Genomic DNA, 21,808 nt, shown 5'->3' with positions numbered 1-21,808 from the left:
CATCCACTCTCATTGTTTGCAGTTTATGGATTAGGCAAGCATGTCTGGCCATGTTATAAACGCTATAGGTTGAGGCATGATTTAGTCAAAAACATTCAAGCACCTCTGCATCAGCGGTATTAAACAGCGCGGCCCTCTCCCGCGGGAAACACAGGCGCATAAACAGCCCCTCAAACCAGAAAACTTCAGCAAAATGGAGGGCTCTAATTCCAAACCGTGTTTACGCCCCTGCTGGAGAGACTCAATTAGTGCTGCCCATGCAGGAATCAAGCTGGGACAGAATAAGTTAATTGGGATCAATCAGCTCGGAACTCGCCCGGTTCCCCAGGGCCGGGTGCCTTAGGCAAGCAGGATCTGACGGCGATTGCTCAAGATTTGTTAACCACCGACCAGGTTGTTGGTGAAGCGGTTGAGCGGGTCTGACTCAACACAAACTGGAAAGGCCAGGGAGAATTCAATGTCACCCCTGTTACTAGAGATGTGCAAACACTCAAAGAGAGCGACAGGGGGTGGGATACCGCTTTCAGAAAAATCTATGCAGGAGAACGGCTAAACTTAAAGGAACAGTTCACTTCAAAATTAACATTTCTGTGTAACATCAAAGGCAGATTTCGGAAAAATATACTGGTCACTGAATTGATACTTAAGCATACTTTTAAAAACAGTACAAAATGGTTAGACTTTATTTTAAGGTGTCATTGTTACAGTGTAATTATATATTTAAGCACTGAGTAATAATATTAACTAAGTGTACTATAGGGTTAGGGTTTGCTTGAGGGTTAGTTGCATGTAATTATGCATACAGTATATTGTTATTATATTAGAGTTACAATGACTTTTTAGTAATTCAGATTTATTTCTGTCAAATAAGTGAATATATTGTTATTAATAGCTGTGTTGTGTTCTTACTAGGGCTGTCAAAAGATTAATCATGATTAATCGCATCCAAAATAAAAGTTTGTGTTTACATAATATATGTGTGTGTACTCTGTTAATTATTATTTATATATAAATACACACACATTCATGTATATATTTAAGAAATATTTGCATGTATATACATTTATATAATCTATAATATATATAAATATAAATGTTTTATATATAAAATCATATTTTTTTCTTAAATATATACATGCTTGTGCGTGTATTTGTATATAAATAATAATTAACAGAGTACACACACATATATTAGGTAAAAACAAACTTTTATTTTGGATGCGATTAATCGCGATTAATCTTTTGACAGCCCTAGTTCTTACAAATACTTATTGTGAGTAACAATAATACAGTTACTAACCTCTATAAATGCATCATTGATGGCTTTAAGTGAAAACATAGGATGTAATTTTCCTAAAGCAGATATTAAGAAATCAAGTTGTTTATTTGTAAATGTAACAATAATGAAATTTTTTTCTTTGTTTTAATGTAACATACTAGCAAAATACTGCAACAATATTTTTTAAGTATAATTCCAAACTGCTATAAGCAATGCCATGCATATGACTGAGGAGGTAAGGGATGCCACAATTCTCTATTTAATATTGAACTGTTCGGTACAACATCCACAGTTCAATACGTGTTTCAATACTTGTTTTACGTTGAAATAATTTCCGTGCTTTGTATTTCTCTCAGAATTGACTGTTAAAGTTAGGGGGTGCCAAACCATCATTCCACACTTTGACCCAGAGTGTGAGGGAACAGTACCAGAAAGCGTTGGGGTCTTACAAATCCATGGTGTGGAGACATTTCGGTTTTGAATCCTTCCAGCATACTGGTTCCGAGAGACACATACAAATAACAAAGGCAGTGGGGGTGTTTTTTGCCAAAGATTTGCAGCCGTTTTCGGTGATTGGAGATGCGGGCTTTCGTCATCTTATAAAAGCGCTCGATATGCGTTACAGTCAGACTACCGTCTCGCACTTTTTCCAGCACCGAGATAATTCCCGACCTCTATGAAAAGGCATGCAAAAGTATTGTAGACAAATTGGCTAAAGCACAGAGCCTTGCTCTGACTACAGATAGCTGGAAATCAGGAATTCACGTGTTCCCCAGTTTGTACATGGGCTACCAGCAGCTGTGAGATATCAGTGTTAATTTTAAAATCTAAATTTATTTGATATTATACAATACACTAGGAATGTGTACAAGTGGATTGTTCTTTGCATTTAAGTACATTTTTCTCCTTAACCTCTTACTCTTCCTATTGCTTAAGCATATAATAACTGAAAAACTATCTGATGTGTCAAGCCATCAGAACCGAACCGAAAACCGTGGTTAAAAAACTGAGGTATGTATTGAACCATGGGCTAACTGTATTGTTGCATCCCTAGAGGAGATATAGATTTTAACTAATCAAAATTACCATTCATGACCTCTAATGCAAACATTAGCCATTAAAGACTTAACTGATAACTAATTTGTACAGCAAACAAGTGTCTCTTTAACTATTTTATATTTGATCGTTTATAAAACAGTGTATAATGGATTATGATCATGCACATTGAAAAAGCAAATGCATGATGTATAATTAAAAAAAAATAATACAAATGTGTAAACTATAACTGTTCTTTTAATGCAGTATAGGTCTTAATGAGTCGTTAAACATATATTTATAGAAAAGTAATACTTGTATAAATGGGGCTATAATTCATTATAAGCATGGACTTCATAGAAAGTTTTACCAAACATTCTTTTAAGATTTGAAGTAACTGCAAATTAAATACAATTAAGTGCACTTCTTTTTCACAAGGGACTCTTTTACATATGTGGGACTAAAGCCATAAAGCTCCAAAATAACTGAAAAGCACCATAAATGCTGTCCCTATGACTACATAAGTCTTCTGAAGCTATATGATAACTGTGTGAAAAACAGACTAAAAAAAGCTTGCCCCCTGCTGTAGCTCTCAAATCAAACACAGGGGAATTAGATGCATCATGTTTGGCCGTGTTTACATCTGGTATTAAGATGTTTGGCCGTGTTTACATCTGGTATTAAGATGTGTTTTGGTCGATCGGATCACAAGTGGACGACGCTAAATACAACTGTAAATGAGGTCTGAAAAGTTTTGAGCTTGTCCGCTTTCCACCACTTTCGTCGAAAACGCATTCGACCAGATTCATTTCATAGTGTAGACGCTCATGTGTTCAAATGTGTTCAAACAGCCACAAAAGACCATCTACTCTCCGCTACTGACCTAATGCACAAACATTATGGGAAGCACGCTAGTCAGATGGGATTTAAACCTTGTCAGCTGGAGACCCAAGTTTGGTTTGAAGAGGAAAAACGTACCAAGCGCAATGTTCTCTCACCATTCCTGATTTCTAAAACACACTCATGGCGTCCGGCTGGTCTTGTGGCTGTCAGAGCAGAGTGCCTGTGTGTTTTTTTGCAAGCTTATTTTGTCCAAAAAATACATACGTTTACCCGCCCATTGACCCTCCTCTCGAAGAAATCAGGACAGAAGTGGACGAAAATGGACAAAAGAGACGGATTAAAGCTTGGTACATACTCCGCAAGAACAAAGAAATGTGTTCGTTTTCTTGAGGTGGAAAGAACATGTACTTCACGAGAAAAGCAGGTGCCGAACATTTGCGTTTCTCCGCATGAACCCCGTCCACTTTAAATTTCTGACCAATCACACAATAGTTCTCGGACACCCACAAGAAGAAAGTTCTGCTCAGATGATGTGTCGAGAACCAGCTGCGAGAGCTCCCAATCCAGCCTGGGAGCGAGAACTTTTTTCTCTGTTCTTGCGGAGTATGTAATGGCCTTAAAACGCCAGGTGTTAACAAGGATGTGTCTCCTTCATCAACTTGTGATCCAAAAGATTCAAATGCATCTTAACACCAGGTGTAAACAGGGCCTTTAATGTCAATGACATTTGTTCAAGAGATGCTCAAACTAATGATGAAACCTGACATGATGCGTAAAAATGGCAAATTTCCCCTTATTCACTTTCATTCTATGGAAACAGGCCAGGATCTTTTTCAATGGGACAAGGAAAAATCATACAGGTTGGGAATGACATGAAGGTGAGTAAGGCCCAATTCCAATTCTACCTCTTACCTCTTTCCCCCTTTGTTTTTCGTGTTCACGTAAAGGGGTAGGGGTGTCTGGATTCTCTTTTGGCTGGAGTGTTAGGGGTAAGGGGAAGGGCCAGATAGCCCTTTAAACGAAGATTTTTCAGAACCACACTTCGAACGAAGGGGTAAATGAGGAGTTTCCCTGCATACACAGACTACTGTGCTGCTAGAATGCGTGTAGTGATGTCCTCACTCAGGATCGATCACTTGTGTGTTGCCTGGAGGCCAGTTTCTCCATATCTTGCTAAACGCACCATTTGAAGGATGTGAACACAAATTAATAATAGTCAAAAAAATATATCGGGTCATTCTTCATAACGCAGTCGATATTTACATCACGTTATAGCAGCACCAGAGTAGAAAATGAAACCATATCTGTACTGACCGGCTCAGATCGGCATGGAATGGAACGGTTAACAAACGTAGAGAACAGTTTCTATGGTCTGTATCATTCTGTATCGTCTTAGGAAACTCTAAGGCTCATACGTTGAACTGAAAACGAGCGTTTTATTAAGTCCAAATACAGTGCAAAACTCTGTTGGGAGTGAGTAATTTGTTAAACATGCTCACGCCTGATTTCTGTTAGATATAGCCTACACACTTCACTGCTGTTCATACTGGTTAAATGTTACAGGACACTAATAAAAGAAACAGGGTATGATGACTATGATGACATGTAATGGTATAGTAGTGGTGTCCCATTTTTTAGAGGAATATTTGATGACTTCAGATGCAAAATCCTCTAAATCCGTCTGATTTTTTCCTAAATCATTTTTCTTTAAAATGAGGGCTTTTGTCAGGCTCCTATATATAGGTTTTTACCCAAGTACCAGTACTTCTGAATGGTCTGAGGCTGGGGATTTAGTGGGTTTGAAGAGAAAGTATTTGACGAATGTATACTATGTGTGGAGAGCATTCACTCAGTATCGTAATCTCATTTTTGACCGAGGTGGCTTTTAGAGGCTTTTGCGTTGGAAGTCTTCATTTTCACCCCTACGCCTCGCCACTCTGTTTCAAGGGGCAAGGGGTAGGGGAAGGCGAAGGGGTATAAAATAGAATTGGGATTGGACCTAAATGATTGGTGAACTATCCCTTGAATAATAAATTAAGTTTTAAATGAAAAATGTAGATCTTGATGGTGATACTTGAACTCCCGGCTAAGAAAAAACTCTTGGATTTATAATGCAACAGTCGACCACAAACCATCAGCTTAATAACACAATAAATTAAATGGACTCATAAAATGGACTCAAACACTTAGTGCAACCTCACTTCTTTAGTACGTCTTAATGAAATCAATATACTGGACGTGGGCCCATGTCCTAATGCAAGGAAAACTAGATTACATCGACTCGTATGTCTTTGTAATTAAATAAGAGGCATACGGAGGAGCTGCAGTTATTTACCATTCCATTTACTCATTGGGGTTCGGTAAAGAGCTTGTGTGTGTGTGTGTGCAGAGATTGACTTCAAATCATGTTTAACTGACCTTCATGTGCTGCCCGAGACTAGTTCATGTGACTGAAAGGTTCTCAGGATGCATTTTTAATCATTTCTCATTGAATTTTTAATTGAATGAAACAAACAAACCGATGTGCTCTTGCAATAATGCCATTAATTATTTACAGCATTGTGATGGAAATATCAGTGTGTTTGCAGTGAACTGTGTGAATGGGCTTTAGGGTTGAGACTCACGTCTGGATATTCTTTAACAGGCACATAGAGTTTCTCCTGGAGCTGAACGATGGGGCCGACGGCGTCCGGGAGCTCTGAGCTTCTCTTCTCCGTGCTGCCGTTTAATGTGTCATTGTACATGTCCTTTCGTACCCTGCTGATCTCTGAAATAAAGAGAAAGCACATGCGCTATGAGTTAACTACATCAATCAGGGTGCAGACTGGGCAAGAACAGGATTAGAGATATAGTGACAGGCATACATGCTACATTTCCTTTACCCATGGGTTATATGCTCTTTAATATGGCAGTATGAATGCAAATGCGCCTTAAACACTGCTCTTAAACCTAATGAACCAGTGAATATGTTCGAGCATCTAACGTGGGTTAACCTGTATTAGCATCTTTATCGGTCTGACAGCATGGTTATCAAACAATTTAGGGTTACATAACTGAAAAAAAGTGTGATTATTAATCTGCAAAGGGCTTCATTAAATATACTCCGTGTGGGCTTCATGATTCAGTGTTTTTAACAGTCTCAGAGCAGTTTGTTTATGAAGTGCACATCACTCCAGGTTAACATAATTTCACGTTCCTAATGTTTTTGTTATTACACAAATCTAATAATGAAAAGCTGATAAAAAGGGGCACAGAAAAAGAGGTGACAGCATTTCACAGTTTTCTGTCAAAAGTTTAACCAGAAAATTTAAGGAAATATGACGCTGTTATGACAGAAATGCTACATTGTATATTGAAATTTAATTTATACTACCGTTCAAAAGTAAAAGAAAGTCTCTTCTGCTCACCAAGACTGCATTTATTTGATTAAAAATACAATAAAACATTAATATTGTGAAATTATTACAATTTAAAACTTGTATATGTTTATAAAATTATATTTATATATCATATGTGATATATATTTATCTGTGATGGCGAAGCTGAATTTTCAAAATTTTCAACAAAAAAAATATTTTTTGTAAAATTTAAAATATTTTTCACATCACTTAGGATCAATTAAATGTGTGCTCGTTGAATAAAAGTATTAATTTCTTATTAATATTAATTTCAAATAATTTTTAACGGTAGTGTATTTATTTATTTGATTTGATTTGATTTGATTTGATGTACATTCACAATAATTATCCCTAGTGAAAAAAACCTATACCAAAATGTATTTAAAATACATTTATTTCATACCAAGTATACTACAAATCCATTAACACATTTACTGACATATCGCTTGAGACTTATTATAATTAAACTTTATTTGGGGCACAATGTAAAATGTGTTTCATATCACTATTATTACGGATAATATGATCTCTGTATAATATCAGACACCTAAAGTATACTTGCTTGCAATAGTTCCACTTTAGCAATCAAATATACTTCGGTATATCTTTAGTTGGACTTCAGCTCTTTTTCTGGAAAACTAAAGTGCATAAAGTACAAAATTAGTTGTTCCAATTTAGCAGACTTTAAGTATATCAATTTAGCAGACCAAACGTACAACTACAGGGTATTTATATTAAGTATAAGCATAAAATAAATGTATTTCAAATACATTTAGGTATATTTATTTTGTATATTAACATTGAACTTGGCAGGATTGTGAGTGAAATGTCTTGGTTCTTAGGTTGTTTTAAAGAGGACTCAGGTGTGAACTGTTTCTAAGAACAGCAGCGCATGAGCAAAACATGACGTAATGTGGAGACGAGTGACATGCTAGTTCATAGTTTTCACATGTCACGCTGAACACAAGAGCTGCTGTTTCACTGTGATTTGATGCTATCTTTTTGTTCTAGCAATATAAAAGATAAAACATTTATCATATTACAACAGTTGTCAATATATGAAAGGGTTAGTTCGCCCCAAAATGAAAAGTATTCCATAATTTACTCATCCTTAAACCATAGGTGTATATGACAATGACACAATCAGAGTTATATAAAAAATATATAATGGGAGTGAATGGTACTTTAAATTTGAAGCCCAAAAAAGCGCATCCATCCATCGTAAAAGTAATCCATTAGGCTCCAGTGGGTTAATAAAGGCCTTCTGAAGCTAAGCCATGCATTTCTTGAGAGAAAAATATCCATATTTATAACTTTATAAACTATAATCACTGGCTTCTGGTAACAGCCGTACGCGAGTCTAGGTCCAGTGGAAGAGTGACCTCTGACCCGAAGCATTATGTAGGATGTAGGAGTAGCGTAAGCTCAGGTGAGAGTCGACGCCTCTCGCAGTTCAAACAAAAAATTTTATGATAAAAATTCTCATTTTTTCAACGGAGTGTATATTTACACCAAGTGCAAATAGCGTGCCTTGTTGGCAAGTGTTATTCGCACTAGCTCCGCCTAACAATGCCTGGTTGAGCCAAACAAGATTAAAAAATAACAGACATATTTCAATGTTTTCAGTGATGTAGTCAGTAAAGAGTACAGCTTAAAGATCTTGGTTTTGACGCGATCGACCCGGGTTCGAATCTGCCTTTTGCAGAGCTCACTCTTCTCTCTTTTCTCATCACATATCACATCGGAAAGGAATTTAATTTCAATAAAAATTAAGAAAATGTTCTAAAAGTGGAAATTTTGGAAAACGAAATGTGTAGGGAGGGCTTTTATTGTCCCATTGTCCCATTAAGGTGGCATCCATGTTAATGTACAACAATACTGAGGTGCAAATAGTGTGTATCTGTCAAAATAAAGTATAAATTGCCTGTAATTACTATTTACACATATTGCAAAGAACTGCTACTTGTACATGGTGTAAATATAATATATCACTATTTCACTTAAAATAGCATCTACAGCTTTTGCACTTAGTGTAAATATCATCTATCGCTAAGAAAATATGCCATTTTCACTGAGTGTAAATATAATCTGGTTGCTATTAACACTTGGTGAAGACTTTTTTAAACTGGCCACTCTTCCGCCAGAACTCGATTCGCTTACAGCCGTTACTGGAAGCCAGTGATTATAGTTATAGTGACCCGATGTGGATGGAAGCCAGTGATTATAGTTTATAAAGTTATAAATATGGATATTATTCTTACAAAAACGCATAGATTCTCTTTAGAAGGCCTTTCTTAACCCACTGGAGTCGTATGGATTACTTTTATGATGGATGGATGCACTTTTTTGGGCTTTGAAATCTAAAATACCATTTACTGCTATTATAAAGTTTTGAAGAGCCAGGTTATTTTTAATATACCTCTGATTGTGTTCGTCTGAAAGAAGAATGTCATATACACCTAGGATGGCTTGCGGGTGAGTAAATTATGAGATTTTTGTGTGAACTATCCCTTTAATCAGTAGCAATATAAAAGATAAAACATTTATCATATTACACAACAGTTGTCAATTTATTCACAATATTTGACCAGATTTTGGTATAAAGTTCAGAGACTGCGGGCTACAGCCTGACATGAGTTTGGCCAATCGTCTCAGCTCAGGATCGACAGTCAGAACAATTGAACAAGACAAGCGAAGACCACCTCAGCAAGAACAGAGAAAAAGAAAATGACAAGACGTGGGCTAAGAGAGCTTCTCTGCCTTTGAACAGCTGTAAAACCACAAAAGATCTTTCTAAGAGGATATGACTACCTTCTGAATTTCCTCAGGAGACATGTGTATCTATTTCGCCTGGAGGCCCCGATGAGAGATTTCTCACTACTGCAACCAACTTGGCTCTTTTTCCCAAAGTACCACTGAATTTTTCCAAAGTTCACTCATTTAAGTAAGTAAATGGCTCGTTATGCTATTATTGATAAATCATAAGCAGGTTCTGTTAGACCACGGACGTCAACCTGCTGTATGAATGGCTTGTCTCTGCACATTACATTTCAATAAAAGAAACCATTTTAACTGCAAAAATACATGCTGAACATGAGGTTTACTGCAGGAGAGTGAGGGAAGATGGAGAACGGGTAATCACTGTTATTACATGTGATCCTTCCGCCACTTAATAAAGTGAGTAATAACTGTCCTTTTCTGAAACCGTTCTCTATTATTCTTGAGGGATGAAAAAACAGGAGAGAGAGGCAGTGAGACAGAGAGTAAGTGAGGGCTTTAATATGGTGGGAAAGACAATTAAAACCACCAAGTCAGTTAATATTTCATATCAGACATTAAATATCCCAGTCTCAAGCTGCTGCCACTGTTGTGTAATTCTATTACTGGATGAAGAAGTCCCTGGTGCAATTCTCAAAGGCAAATTGAAGAGGTCGGTTTGAGCGAGAGATGTAATTACAATGGAGATCGCACACTCCCATAGACTCGCACACTCACGGCAAGAAGGACACACAGAACGCACACAATTGTGTCCTTTCTCGAACGCATATGTTGAGAGTTTGACTCCTCTGGTGAGGTCATGGGGAATTTGTCTTGAAATTGTAATTACGTCTAATTTGAACAATTAGAAAAACACTCGTGTGACACGGCAGATGTGTTTTGGGTCCTCATTAAGAAAACATGCAGTTTTAAAGACCCCATAGTGTTTTCTGTCATTTGCTGACATATGTTTTATACTGTAATCTTAACGTTTTTGTTTGCTGGCGGGCAACGTTAGTCATGAATATCTGTGGCGTGTTTTCTTGAAGCAAAAAAACTGTACATTTGACATGCATATACATGCTAAAACATTCAAATTGAGCAAAATATGCAGTAATACTTTAGTTTAATTCTCACTATGAACTAGTTGCTTATTGTCATGCATATTACTAGGTTATTGGCTGTTTATTAGTACTTATAAAGCACATATTAATGCCTTATTCTGCATGACCATATTCTACATCCCATAATCCAACCCAATACCTAAACTACCTTACTAACTATTAATAAGCAGTAAATAGGACTTTATTGAGGCAAAAGTCGTAGTTAATAGTGAGATATGGACCCTAAACTAAAGTGTGACCAAATATAAAAAATTGGGTGCAGCTGTTGATATTTATGGCGAAAAGGTAAGATGAAATTATGATAGCTTTTATGTCAATCAATGTGATCTTTATAACAGTCCAGCAGACTTGCATAAAATGCATTTAAATATCAGTTGTCACTCTATATTTCACAATAGCATGTCTTAGTAAATGATATTCAAATGCTTAGTTTTATGATGACATATGACATAAGACATATAATGCAATGCAATACAATGATGATTGAGATATGAACAAATAAACCTTCCTCAAACTCCTGATGGATCACCCTGGAGCACGAAACCAGTCATAAGTCTCTCACGGGTATACTTGTGGTAATAGCCAACAATACATTGTATGGGTCAAAATTATCGATTTTTGTTTTATGCCCAAAATCATTAGGATATTAAGATCATGTTCCATGAAGATATTTTGTAAATTTCCTAACTTAAATATATCAAAAATGTATTATTAGTACTAATATAAATTGCTAAGGACTTCATTCGGACAACTTTAAAGGCGATTTTCTCAATATTTCAATTTTTTTGCACCCTCAGATTCCAGATTTTCAAATAGTTGTATCTCAGCCAAATATTATCCTAACAAACCTTACATCAGTGTGAAGCTTAATTATTCAGCTTGACGTATAAATCTCAAATTTGTGACATAGATAATCAAGTAAACCTAAGTTGCTTCATTCTATCATGTTTTACATGACGCTAAAATATTCGATTTGGCTCTCCTTATAAATTTTGTAATTTTTTTTTTGTCTATTACCATCCATATTGAAAAGTAGGCATGCGGAAGATAGGTGTGCACAAACAGTATCTCAGTTAGGTTAAAAAACACGAGGAGAAACGTTGGGGTAATACAATATTAGCAATCACAGACATTCACATTCGGACAGGATTAGATTTCTCAGAGGACCGTTGAGTTTGCCGAAAAACGGAAGGTAATTTGCTCTGAGAAAGAAAGACTTGGCAGATTCAGACGAAATTAAAATTGCAAAGTATGTCTGTGAAACACACATTTCTCTAGCGTATCCCTGAAAACAAGTCCCATCAAAATAGGTCTTTACTTGCTAAAAAAAAAAAAGCTAACTATCCATCATCAGGTGGCAGAAGGCATGTAGAAGATTGTGTGCAACAAGTTTTTCGGCAAAGTTTGGATGGTGATAATAATTTAGAGGCTTACTGAGAGTTATTACAGGAGTTCAAAGCTAATATAAGTGGACTGAAAGCCACAAACTCCTATTTTGATTTAATAGGGTATAAGCGATCTACAAAATATTCAGGCTGCTTCTGATAATAATAGCCTGTGGAGCGAGGTTGCCTTGGACAGACACTTCAGCTAAACGTCTGTTTAATGGTGGTCTGCGCTCATCTCAATAAATCGCAGCTTAAAGGAGCCCTTTTGATGGCCATAAGCGTGGTACCGGCTCCGGGCTTTATAGCAACGTTGTTATCAAAAGTGATTTAAGCTTTTCGCATTGACATCGAAGGCCACCGCCAAGAAAGACAGTGGCATTGAGAGCTTTCTCTGAGGTTGAGTACACAAGAATGATGGCATGTGTTTTCAAGCCAGCTGTGCAGCTATAGCCCATGGATCTGTGAAAAGGGATGAAATTATTGGAGAATGAGTGCTGCGTTTAGACCGGTTACTTTTCATTAACTTAAAGGGTACATAACACACATTCATGTTAATCTTGAGTACCTATAGATTAGTACTGCATCCTTTATATCTCTGAAGAGTCTTTAGTTTTATCATACTCATAAAACACAGATACGCTGCACCGATTCTTTCTGAAAACAGCCGAGCTTGTGCAGGCGTGCAGTGGGCGGGGTCACGAGCGCATACATACACACACACACACACACACACACACACACACACACACACAATACATCAGGGCATTATCTTTCAATGTTGATGACTTCAGTCAATATTACTCAATGTTACTAAATCCGTCATTACTATCCAAAACCTCACAAAAACCTCAAAAGCTTGCAATAACTTACAATTACTTCAGTCAGTGTTACTCAATGTTACTAAATCCGTCATTACTATCCAAAACCTCACAAAAACCTCAAAAGCTTGCAATGACTTCAGTCCTTAAAGAGTTTTTCCTTCTGAAGGATTTGACTTGAGTCATTACTAGTGGGTTACCATGATCTAAACTTTAGAATTAATTATGCATTATTTGCATGTATGAAAATGTACATAGCTTATTTGTAGTTCCCTGGGAGGTATGACACATTAGATATTATCTATATATATAGCATTCAACTAAGTGCTCTTACTAATTCATTGATCAGTGTTTGTTAGTTAATAGTAGTTAGAATGTACTAGAATGTTAATTTTGTGTTACTTATTTGCTCCTGTGTAGTTTTTCAATCAGACTAGTAAATTGAGTATCGTTCATCAGTGAATGAATTAATACACAAAGAAGTAATGTACATTACAAGTATGGCAGGTATGATAACACATCAGAAATCCTAAAAGGTATTTTTAACCCCTAAAATTTCCTTCTTGTAATTCAGAAACTGACTAATGCAAATAAAAAAGACAGGATTATTCCTAACAAATAAATAAATCAATCAGGCTTAGTGTAAAAACATCTGCTTCACATTATATAACACTTAAAAAAGGCTTTAAGGTGGTAATACATTATAAGTTTGACTGGATGAGCAGGTTTTGTACTGTATATAATCACTGATATACGCACACCTGTGACCATGAATCATTTCAATTCTATATTAATGCACTAAGCTCTGGACTCAAGGTATACAATTAACACATCTATTGATTAATAATAGTCTAAATATTGTCAGCTATTTTTAAATGTAGTCTTAAGTTGTGTCCCAAATGACGCACTATACACTATGCACTTATACACTATGTGCTTATGCACTATGTGCTCAACGGTGTAGTGTATGAACTTTACATGGTTATTTTGTCATTCAGCATCGGAATCTGGTAGTGCCTCCCCCTCCACTACGCAATTAAAGCTGCGACAGTTGAGTCTGTCGTTTTTTCCATTAATTTAGTCCATCATCCGGGTATTTACAGTGCCCATTTTCTTTTGGGAATTTTTATGAATTATGAATCAGTGAGTCGAATCATGATTCGGAACGCGTGTCAAACCGCCAAACTGCTGAAATTTGGCGATTCAAACTGCTGATTCGACTCGCTGATTCATAACGCTTCGAAGCTTCGAGATGCCTTGTTTTGAAATCGCTATCACTGTGTAAGTCGTTATTTAGGGTTTTTTTGCGCACAAAAACTATTGTTGCCGATTCATAAAGTTATTTTAAAACCACTGTAGTGAGATGGACTTTGTAACGACGTCTTTAGTACCTTTTAAGGGTCTTGAGAGTGTAAAGTGCTATTGTGCCAATGGAGGCCTTTCAGAGCCATCAGATTTCAACTAAAATATCTTAATTTGTGTTCCGAAGATGAACGGAGGTCTTACGGGTGTCGAACGACATGAGGGTAAGTAATTAATGACAGAATTTTCATTTTTGGGTGAACTAACCCTTTAAGAACGTTATAGAATAGTACGCAAGTATGCGAATTGGGACGCACCTTTAGTCTTAGTCCTGTGTCAAATGTACTTCGTTTTTATCATATTTAGTCCACCATGTCAAGTTTTAGTGTAACAAATGTCTGAGAATTTTCATTTCGTTTTAGTCTGTGAAAACCAAGCGGAAACCTCCCGCAGTTTCTCTTGAAGCCAATACAAGTGACATATATTGCAATTCATCGACTGGCCACTAGGGACAGGCTCCAGAAGGAGCAGAATCTCATTGAGCTCATGTTAAAATGGCCAACTTTACAGCAGATTAAAACATGTTTACAGTCTGGTACAAATTGTGGTTTTGGTCTGTACGGCTAATTTTGCCCTTCATGACGACTGTGAGGGGGGTGAATATTTTTATAACTCATTCGTTTACATTATATAAAGCATTAAAGTTCTGCATAATTAAGGGCGTGGCCACTTCGAGTGACAGGTGAATAGCCCTTTATCTGCTGTCTGTTAGTCCTCGCGTCACCTCAGCTCCGCCCACGTCCCGCCTTTTTGCCCATTTTATGTTATCCGGGAGTGACACGCGATAACGCGCTGACAAGATGGCAACGGCCATCTCGTCCATACTTTGCGCTACAGAACTGCTCATCAGAATCCTATAGGTGACGTCACGGACACTAAGTCCATATTTTTTTACAGTCTATGGTGAAAACGTACATGATGCTGTTCACGATGCTGCATAATGATTAAATTGATCATCACAATTATTTTGCTCAAAATTATAACCGATAACGATTGTTGTCATTTGAAAAATGTCATCAGATTTTTTTTCACTTTTACCTACAAGCACAAATCAAGAGAATGTCAATTCAAACGCATGGTTTATTTGACCTCATCTAGTTTCCTGAGTTATGTACAGTTCATCACTGAGAAGGTTTGATAGCAGATTTAGTCTCATCTGTTGATTTACAGGATCATCTGCATCACTTCCGCCGTAGAGAGAGAGTCAATGCTCATGGCTGCCAGAATGAAGAATGTACCCTTTTACCAAAAAGCGCTGATTGGGGGGGTTTTAAAAATCTTGACATCTGCCAACTGTAAGCATGAAAGCTTGTAAAGAATTCTTAAAACAGTTTGTACAATTTTGTCTCTTTTTATTCTACAAAGTAGAGATTTTGGTAAAGTTGTAATTTTTTTAACTATATTTTAGTCTCGTCTTTTTTCCCATCAACAATATTCCACGTGGATCCGTCGCAGTTATCGTTTAATGGCGTTGGCGTCGTCTTGTCAGGCCCGTTCACACCAAGGATGATAACTATAAAGATATAGTTCTAAAAATTGTTCTCAATATTAAAGAATAGCAGAGTTCACACCACAGCGATAACGATAACGGCACAGAGAAACGATATCGTTGGAATCACTTTCGATTTTTCCAGCTGATGAACGATAAAAACATTGACAGCCAATCAGAATCCATCCTGCTGTAACGAGCTCGAGCATTTAAAGTGACAGCCAACCACGTGCTTAGAATAAAAACAACGATATCGTGCACTGGTGTGGACGCTAATATAGTTATCGTTCTTGGTGTGAACGGGGTAACACTAATATTAATAAATAAATTAAATCCCAATGCTGTCGACTCTGGAAGTAAGAAGACAATTTTTCTGCTTGCTGTCAGACTTTTTTGCAGAATTAAAGCAGAATCTCAACCAGTTGACTCATTTCTATCATTGCATCGTTATGTGTCATCCCACCCAGCTCTGTTGTAACGCATTATTCGTAACACTGGAGAGTGTCGTGAATCAAATAAAACACACACACACACACACTATTCTGTATGTGGAGGCAAGGCTCTGATTGTGATTTCAATGACAAATTGGCCTTGGCATAAAGTATGCTGTAATGATAATGATAAACACCAGCCAGTCCATAGAGATACCCACATTAGCATCACAAATATACCCGAGGCTGTTAAGACCCTGCCACTCAGTCTGTATATCAGAGCCGAGATGCAGAGGATTAGCCTCTTCCTCTCTAGAGCAGAAAACGCACATCCTCCGCCGGCTCTAACAACTGTGAATTAAGCTCCATTCTCCTCCAGCTTTGAGTTACTCTGAGCCGTCAGCTGTCATACCGCTAACAGCTGTAAAAACCCTGGAAGTACGCATAGGAAAAATATTTTGTTACAGACCAGTCAAACTCATTTACCAAACAAGCTCAAAGCCCGCAAGAGCGCACCGAGTGATTTAATTATACCGTCTGATCATGTTGGACCATGAGGAGACGTTTATAGATGCTCCCGTCCAAATTCGGAGCGTTTGAAGGCATAAGCAGAGGAGAATGCATGATGTGCTCAGGGTTGTTTTCTGCGTTGGCTGATTAGGGAGGGCTGTCCGGTGGTCAGATCAGGCCCCAGACCCGAGGATGATTAAACTGTCAGTGGTGATTTATGGACAGCATTATTACAGCGTTTTTAAAGCGTTTTTTAGTGATTTGTCAGCTTTCTTGCCCTCAGAATTCAATCATTTTCCTGCGCCGGCCTCCAGGGCTGGACTTAGCGCACTACTGAGCACGCAACAGCCACCTGCGCACATACTGATACACATTCTGGCACACATTACGCGCACAGACCTACACAAATGTGGCGGCCCATGGTGTGATAGATCCCCTCCTGCCTCCAACACAGATGTTGAAGTACGCACATAACTTAATCACAGAAAATTGCTGAAAAGACCAGCTCAATCCAGCATAGATTTGCAAGCTGCTTCAGGCTAATTTATGCTAGTTAGTGCCAATTCTGGTAGGTAAACTTAGCTGGTGTAGATCGCTTTTTAGCAATGTACGGTCCGATGGTAAAAAGTCATATTTTACCTGTTTGCAATCCGAATTAAATAATTGCAAGAATACATGTCTTTCTAATTAACCTTGTGAGTGGCACGCAATAACATACAACGTAATCAATACAGTCTGATTCACGAACAAATGACTCGTATGAACTGGTTCTTTTTAGTTAATCAAAAAAGAAACCAGTGTAGTCTGATTCATGAACAAATGACTCTTATGAACTGGTTCTTTAAAGTTGATCAAAAAAGAAACCAGTGTAGTCTGATTCACGAACAAATGACTCTTATGAACTGGTTATTTATAGTTAATCAAAAAAGAAACCAGCGTAGTCTGATTCATGAACAAATGACTCTTATGAACTGGTTCTTTACAGTTAATCAAAAAAGAAACCAGTGTAGTCTGATTCACGAACAAATGACTCTTATGAACTGGTTATTTATAGTTAATCAAAAAAGAAACCAGCGTAGTCTGATTAATGAACAAATGAATCTTATGAACTGGTTCTTTACAGTTAATCAAAAAAGAAACCAGTGTAGTCTGATTCTCGAACAAATGACTCTTTTCAATCAAATTCCTTCACTGATTGAACTTACTGACAAATTTAACTATATTACAGGATGAATAAAAAAATGTAAGAAATGAATATGTTTATTAACCAAAGGAGGATTAAATGATCAAAAGTGACAGTAAATACATTTATAATGTTAGAAACTTTGTGAGCAGAAGTGACTACTTTCAATGACAATCTTACCGACCCCAAACTTTTGCACAGTAGATTTTGTTCTCACATATACCTGGGGGAAATGTTGCATTCAAAACAAATCCAAAATATATGTCAGTCATGTGAGTGTTTTCAGCAGGCCTGCAAAATGTTCTTGCTTTTCTACAGAAACGCAACACTCATATGCCTCCCTGCGATTCCCAGTCAATAGACACGATCCATCCTCTCTGTCAGCACAACACAATCTGCCTTCCAGATCTTCCACAATTACATTCGTCTTTCAGTGGCATTGCTAACTATTAGCCCAGCCCGAGAGCGAATGACCCTCAACAACCGCTCAAGTCTATCTCGGCAGCCATCTCCAATCGTAATCACAGCTCCGCTCAATCAGAGGATTTCACACCGCGAGCACCGGCAGCTGCATCCACGCGCCTCCGCTGGCCACGTCAACATCACCGCTGACAGATCGCCAACACCCGCGCTTTCTTAATATTAATCAAACAGCTGGCAAATTACAGGGTCCGACCACATGACAGTTTGAGCTCAAATGATAGCCGCATGGTGACATCACATAGCGCTATAGGTGGCAGTGCCTGTGGCAAGGCCTTCATCTGAACAGATGGATGCGGTACGACATCACAGACTCTCACTGCATGGAGAGATGCATGTGGTGAATGGAGAGAGAGAAACAAGACATTTCAGAAGAGCCACAAATCCATACAAAGAGTACGAAGAATAAACTGAGAGCTTGTTTCCACCACAGAATAAACAATTAAAAAGATGATATAAAGTCAGAATTACGCAATATAAACTCAGAATTAGGTGATATAAGCTCAGAGTTACGTGATATAAAGTCAGAATCGCGAGTTAAAGTCAGAATCGCGAGTTATAGTCAGAATTGTGAGATAGAAAGTCAGAATCGCGAGTTATAGTCAGAATTGCGAGATAGAAAGTCAGAATCGCGAGTTATAGTCAGAATTGCGAGATAGAAAGTCAGAATCGCGAGTTATAGTCAGAATTGTGAGATAGAAAGTCAGAATCGCGAGTTATAGTCAGAATTGCGAGATAGAAAGTCAGAATCGCGAGTTATAGTCAGAATTGTGAGATAGAAAGTCAGAATCGCGAGTTATAGTCAGAATTGTGAGATATAAAGTCAGAATTGCATGACATAAACTCAGATTTGTGAGATATTAAGTCAGAATTGTGAGATATTAAAGGGTTAGTTCACCCAAAAATGAAAATTCTGTCATTAATTACTCACCCTCATGTCGTTGGACACCCGTAAGACCTCCGTTCATATTCGGAACACAAATGAAGATATTTTAGTTGAAAGCTGATGGCTGAGAAAGGCTTCACACAGGCCTCCATTGGCATTCAGTACATTGACACTTCCAAGATCCATGAAAGGCACTTAAAACTTTGTTACAAAGTCTATCTCACCACAGTGGCTCTACAATAATCATACAATGCGACGACAATAGTTTTTGTGCGCAAAAAAAAATCAAAATAACACCTTTATCCAACTTGTTCTTGTCTTCCGTGTGTGTCTCCACGACGCATGCGCGAGAATATGACGTAGCGCCGGTGTTCGGGAATCGATGAAATACACACTTAAGCTCCATTTTGAGCACTACGCCGAGACCTAAAGCACGATCAATGTAGAATCCAACAGCTTAGACACGCGCGTCTTCCTCTGCTCGTAAACAAATCGCTTCTGGGTCATATGTCCGAACGCCGGATCTGCGTCATATTCTCGCGCATGCGTCGTGGAGGCATACACGGAAGTCGAGAACAAGCTGGATAAAGGTGTTATTTTGATTTTTTTTTGCGCACAAAAACTATTGTCGTCGCATCGTATGATTATTGTAGAGCCACTGTGGTGAGATAGACTTTGTAACGACGTTTTAAGTGCCTTTCATGGATCTTGGAAGTGTCAATGTACTGAATGCCAATGGAGGCCTGTGTGAAGCCTTTCTCAGCCATCAGCTTTCAACTAAAATATCTTCATTTGTGTTCCGAATATGAACGGAGGTCTTACGGGTGTCCAACGACATGAGGGTGAGTAATTAATGACAGAATTTTCATTTTTGGGTGAACTAACCCTTTAAGTCAGAATTGCAAGATATAAAGTCAGAATTGAGAGATATTAAGTCAGAATTGCGAGTTATAAAGTCAGAATTGTGAGATATAAAGTCAGAATTGATAGATATTAAGTCAGAATTCCAAGTTATAGTCAGAATTGCAAAATATAAAGTCAGAATTGCGAGTTATAGTCAGAATTGCAAGATATAAAATCAGAATTGCAAGTTATAGTCAGAATTGCAAGATATAAAGTCAGAATTGCAAGTTATAGTCAGAATTGCAAGATATAAAGTCAGAATTGCAAGATATAAAGTAAGAATTGCAAGTTATAGTCAGAATTGCAAGATATAAAGTCAGAATTGCAAGTTATAGTCAGAATTGCAAGATATAAAATCAGAATTGCAAGTTATAGTCAGAATTGCAAGTTATAGTCAGAATTGCAAGATATTAAGTCAGAATTGCAAGTTATAGTCAGAATTGCAAGATATAAATTCAGAATTGAGAGATATTAAGTCAGAATTGAGAGATATTAAGTCAGAATTGCGAGTTATAAATTTAGAATTGTGAGATATAAAGTCAGAATTGCGAGATATAAAGTCAGAATTGAGAGACATTAAGTCAGAATTGAGAGATATTAAGTCAGAATTGAGAGATATTAAGTCAGAATTGCGAGTTATAAATTCAGAATTGTGAGATATAAAGTCAGAATTGCGAGATATAAAGTCAGAATTGTGAGTTATAGTCAGAATTGATAGATATTAAGTCAGAATTGCGAGTTATAGTCAGAATTGCAAGATATAAAGTCAGAATTGCGAGTTATAGTCAGAATTGCAAGATATAAAGTCAGAATTGCGAGTTATAGTCAGAAGTGCAAGATATAAAGTCAGAATTGGGAGTTATAGTCAGAATTGATAGATGTTAAGTCAGAATTACGAGTTATAGTCAGAATTGCAAGATATAAAGTCAGAATTGCGAGTTATAGTCAGAATGGCAAGATATAAAGTCAGAATTGCGAGTTATAGTCAGAATTGCAAGATATAAAGTCAGAATTGCGAGTTATAGTCAGAAGTGCAATATATAAAGTCAGAATTGCGAGTTATAGTCAGAATTGATAGATGTTAAGTCAGAATTACGAGTTATAGTCAGAATAGCAAGATATAAAGTCAGAATTGCGAGTTATAGTCAGAATTGCAAGATATAAAGTCAGAATTGCGAGTTATAGTCAGCATTTATAGATATTAAGTCAGAATTGCAAGTTATAGTCAGAATTGCAAGATATAAAGTCAGAATTGCGAGTTATAGTCAGAATTTATAGATATTAAGTCAGAATTGCAAGATATAAAGTCAGAATTGCAAGATATAAAGTCAGAATTGCGAGTTATAGTCAGAATTTATAGATATTAAGTCAGAATTGCAAGTTATAGTCAGAATTGAGAGATATTAAGTCAGAATTGCGAGTTATAGTCAGAATTGCAAGATATAAAGTCAGAATTGCGAGTTATAGTCAGAATTGCAAGATATAAAGTCAGAATTGCGAGTTATAGTCAGAATTGATAGATGTTAAGTCAGAATTATGAGTTATAGTCAGAATTGCAAGATATAAAGTCAGAATTGCAAGATATAAAGTCAGAATTGCGAGTTATAGTCAGAATTTATAGATATAGTCAGTATTGCAAGTTATAGTCAGAATTGCAAGATATAAAGTCAGAATTGCAAGATATAAAGTCAGAATTGCGAGATATAAACTCAGAATTGCAAGATATAAAGTCAGAATTACGTGATATAAACTCAGAATTGCAAGATATAAACTCAGAATTGCAAGATATAAACTCAGAATTACGTGATATAAAGTCAGAATCGCAAGATATAAAGTCAGAATTATGTGGCATAAATCGGAATTGTGTGATGAATTGTGTGATATAAAGTCAGAATTATGTGATATAAAGTCAAAAATGCGAG

The 21,808-nt window shown here is 37.0% G+C and overlaps 1 protein-coding gene across 4 annotated transcripts in view; it reads right to left on the bottom strand.

Annotated features, from left to right (window-relative positions):
* The window catches only part of qkib (QKI, KH domain containing, RNA binding b), a 154,964-nt gene that overhangs the window by 106,792 nt on the left and 26,364 nt on the right, over positions 1-21,808 (bottom strand). For all 4 annotated transcript variants that reach the window (XM_079842899.1, XM_079842897.1, XM_079842898.1 and 1 more), the window contains exon 2: positions 5,782-5,924. In XM_079842899.1, the coding sequence (XP_079699025.1) occupies positions 5,782-5,924 (143 nt within the window). The remainder of the gene's footprint in view (positions 1-5,781; positions 5,925-21,808) is intronic.

Source organism: Gobio gobio, assembly GCF_949357685.1.
Source record: "Gobio gobio genome assembly, chromosome: 18".
Lineage (NCBI taxonomy): Eukaryota > Metazoa > Chordata > Actinopteri > Cypriniformes > Gobionidae > Gobio > Gobio gobio.
This window is presented reverse-complemented; position numbering and strand designations above follow the sequence as displayed.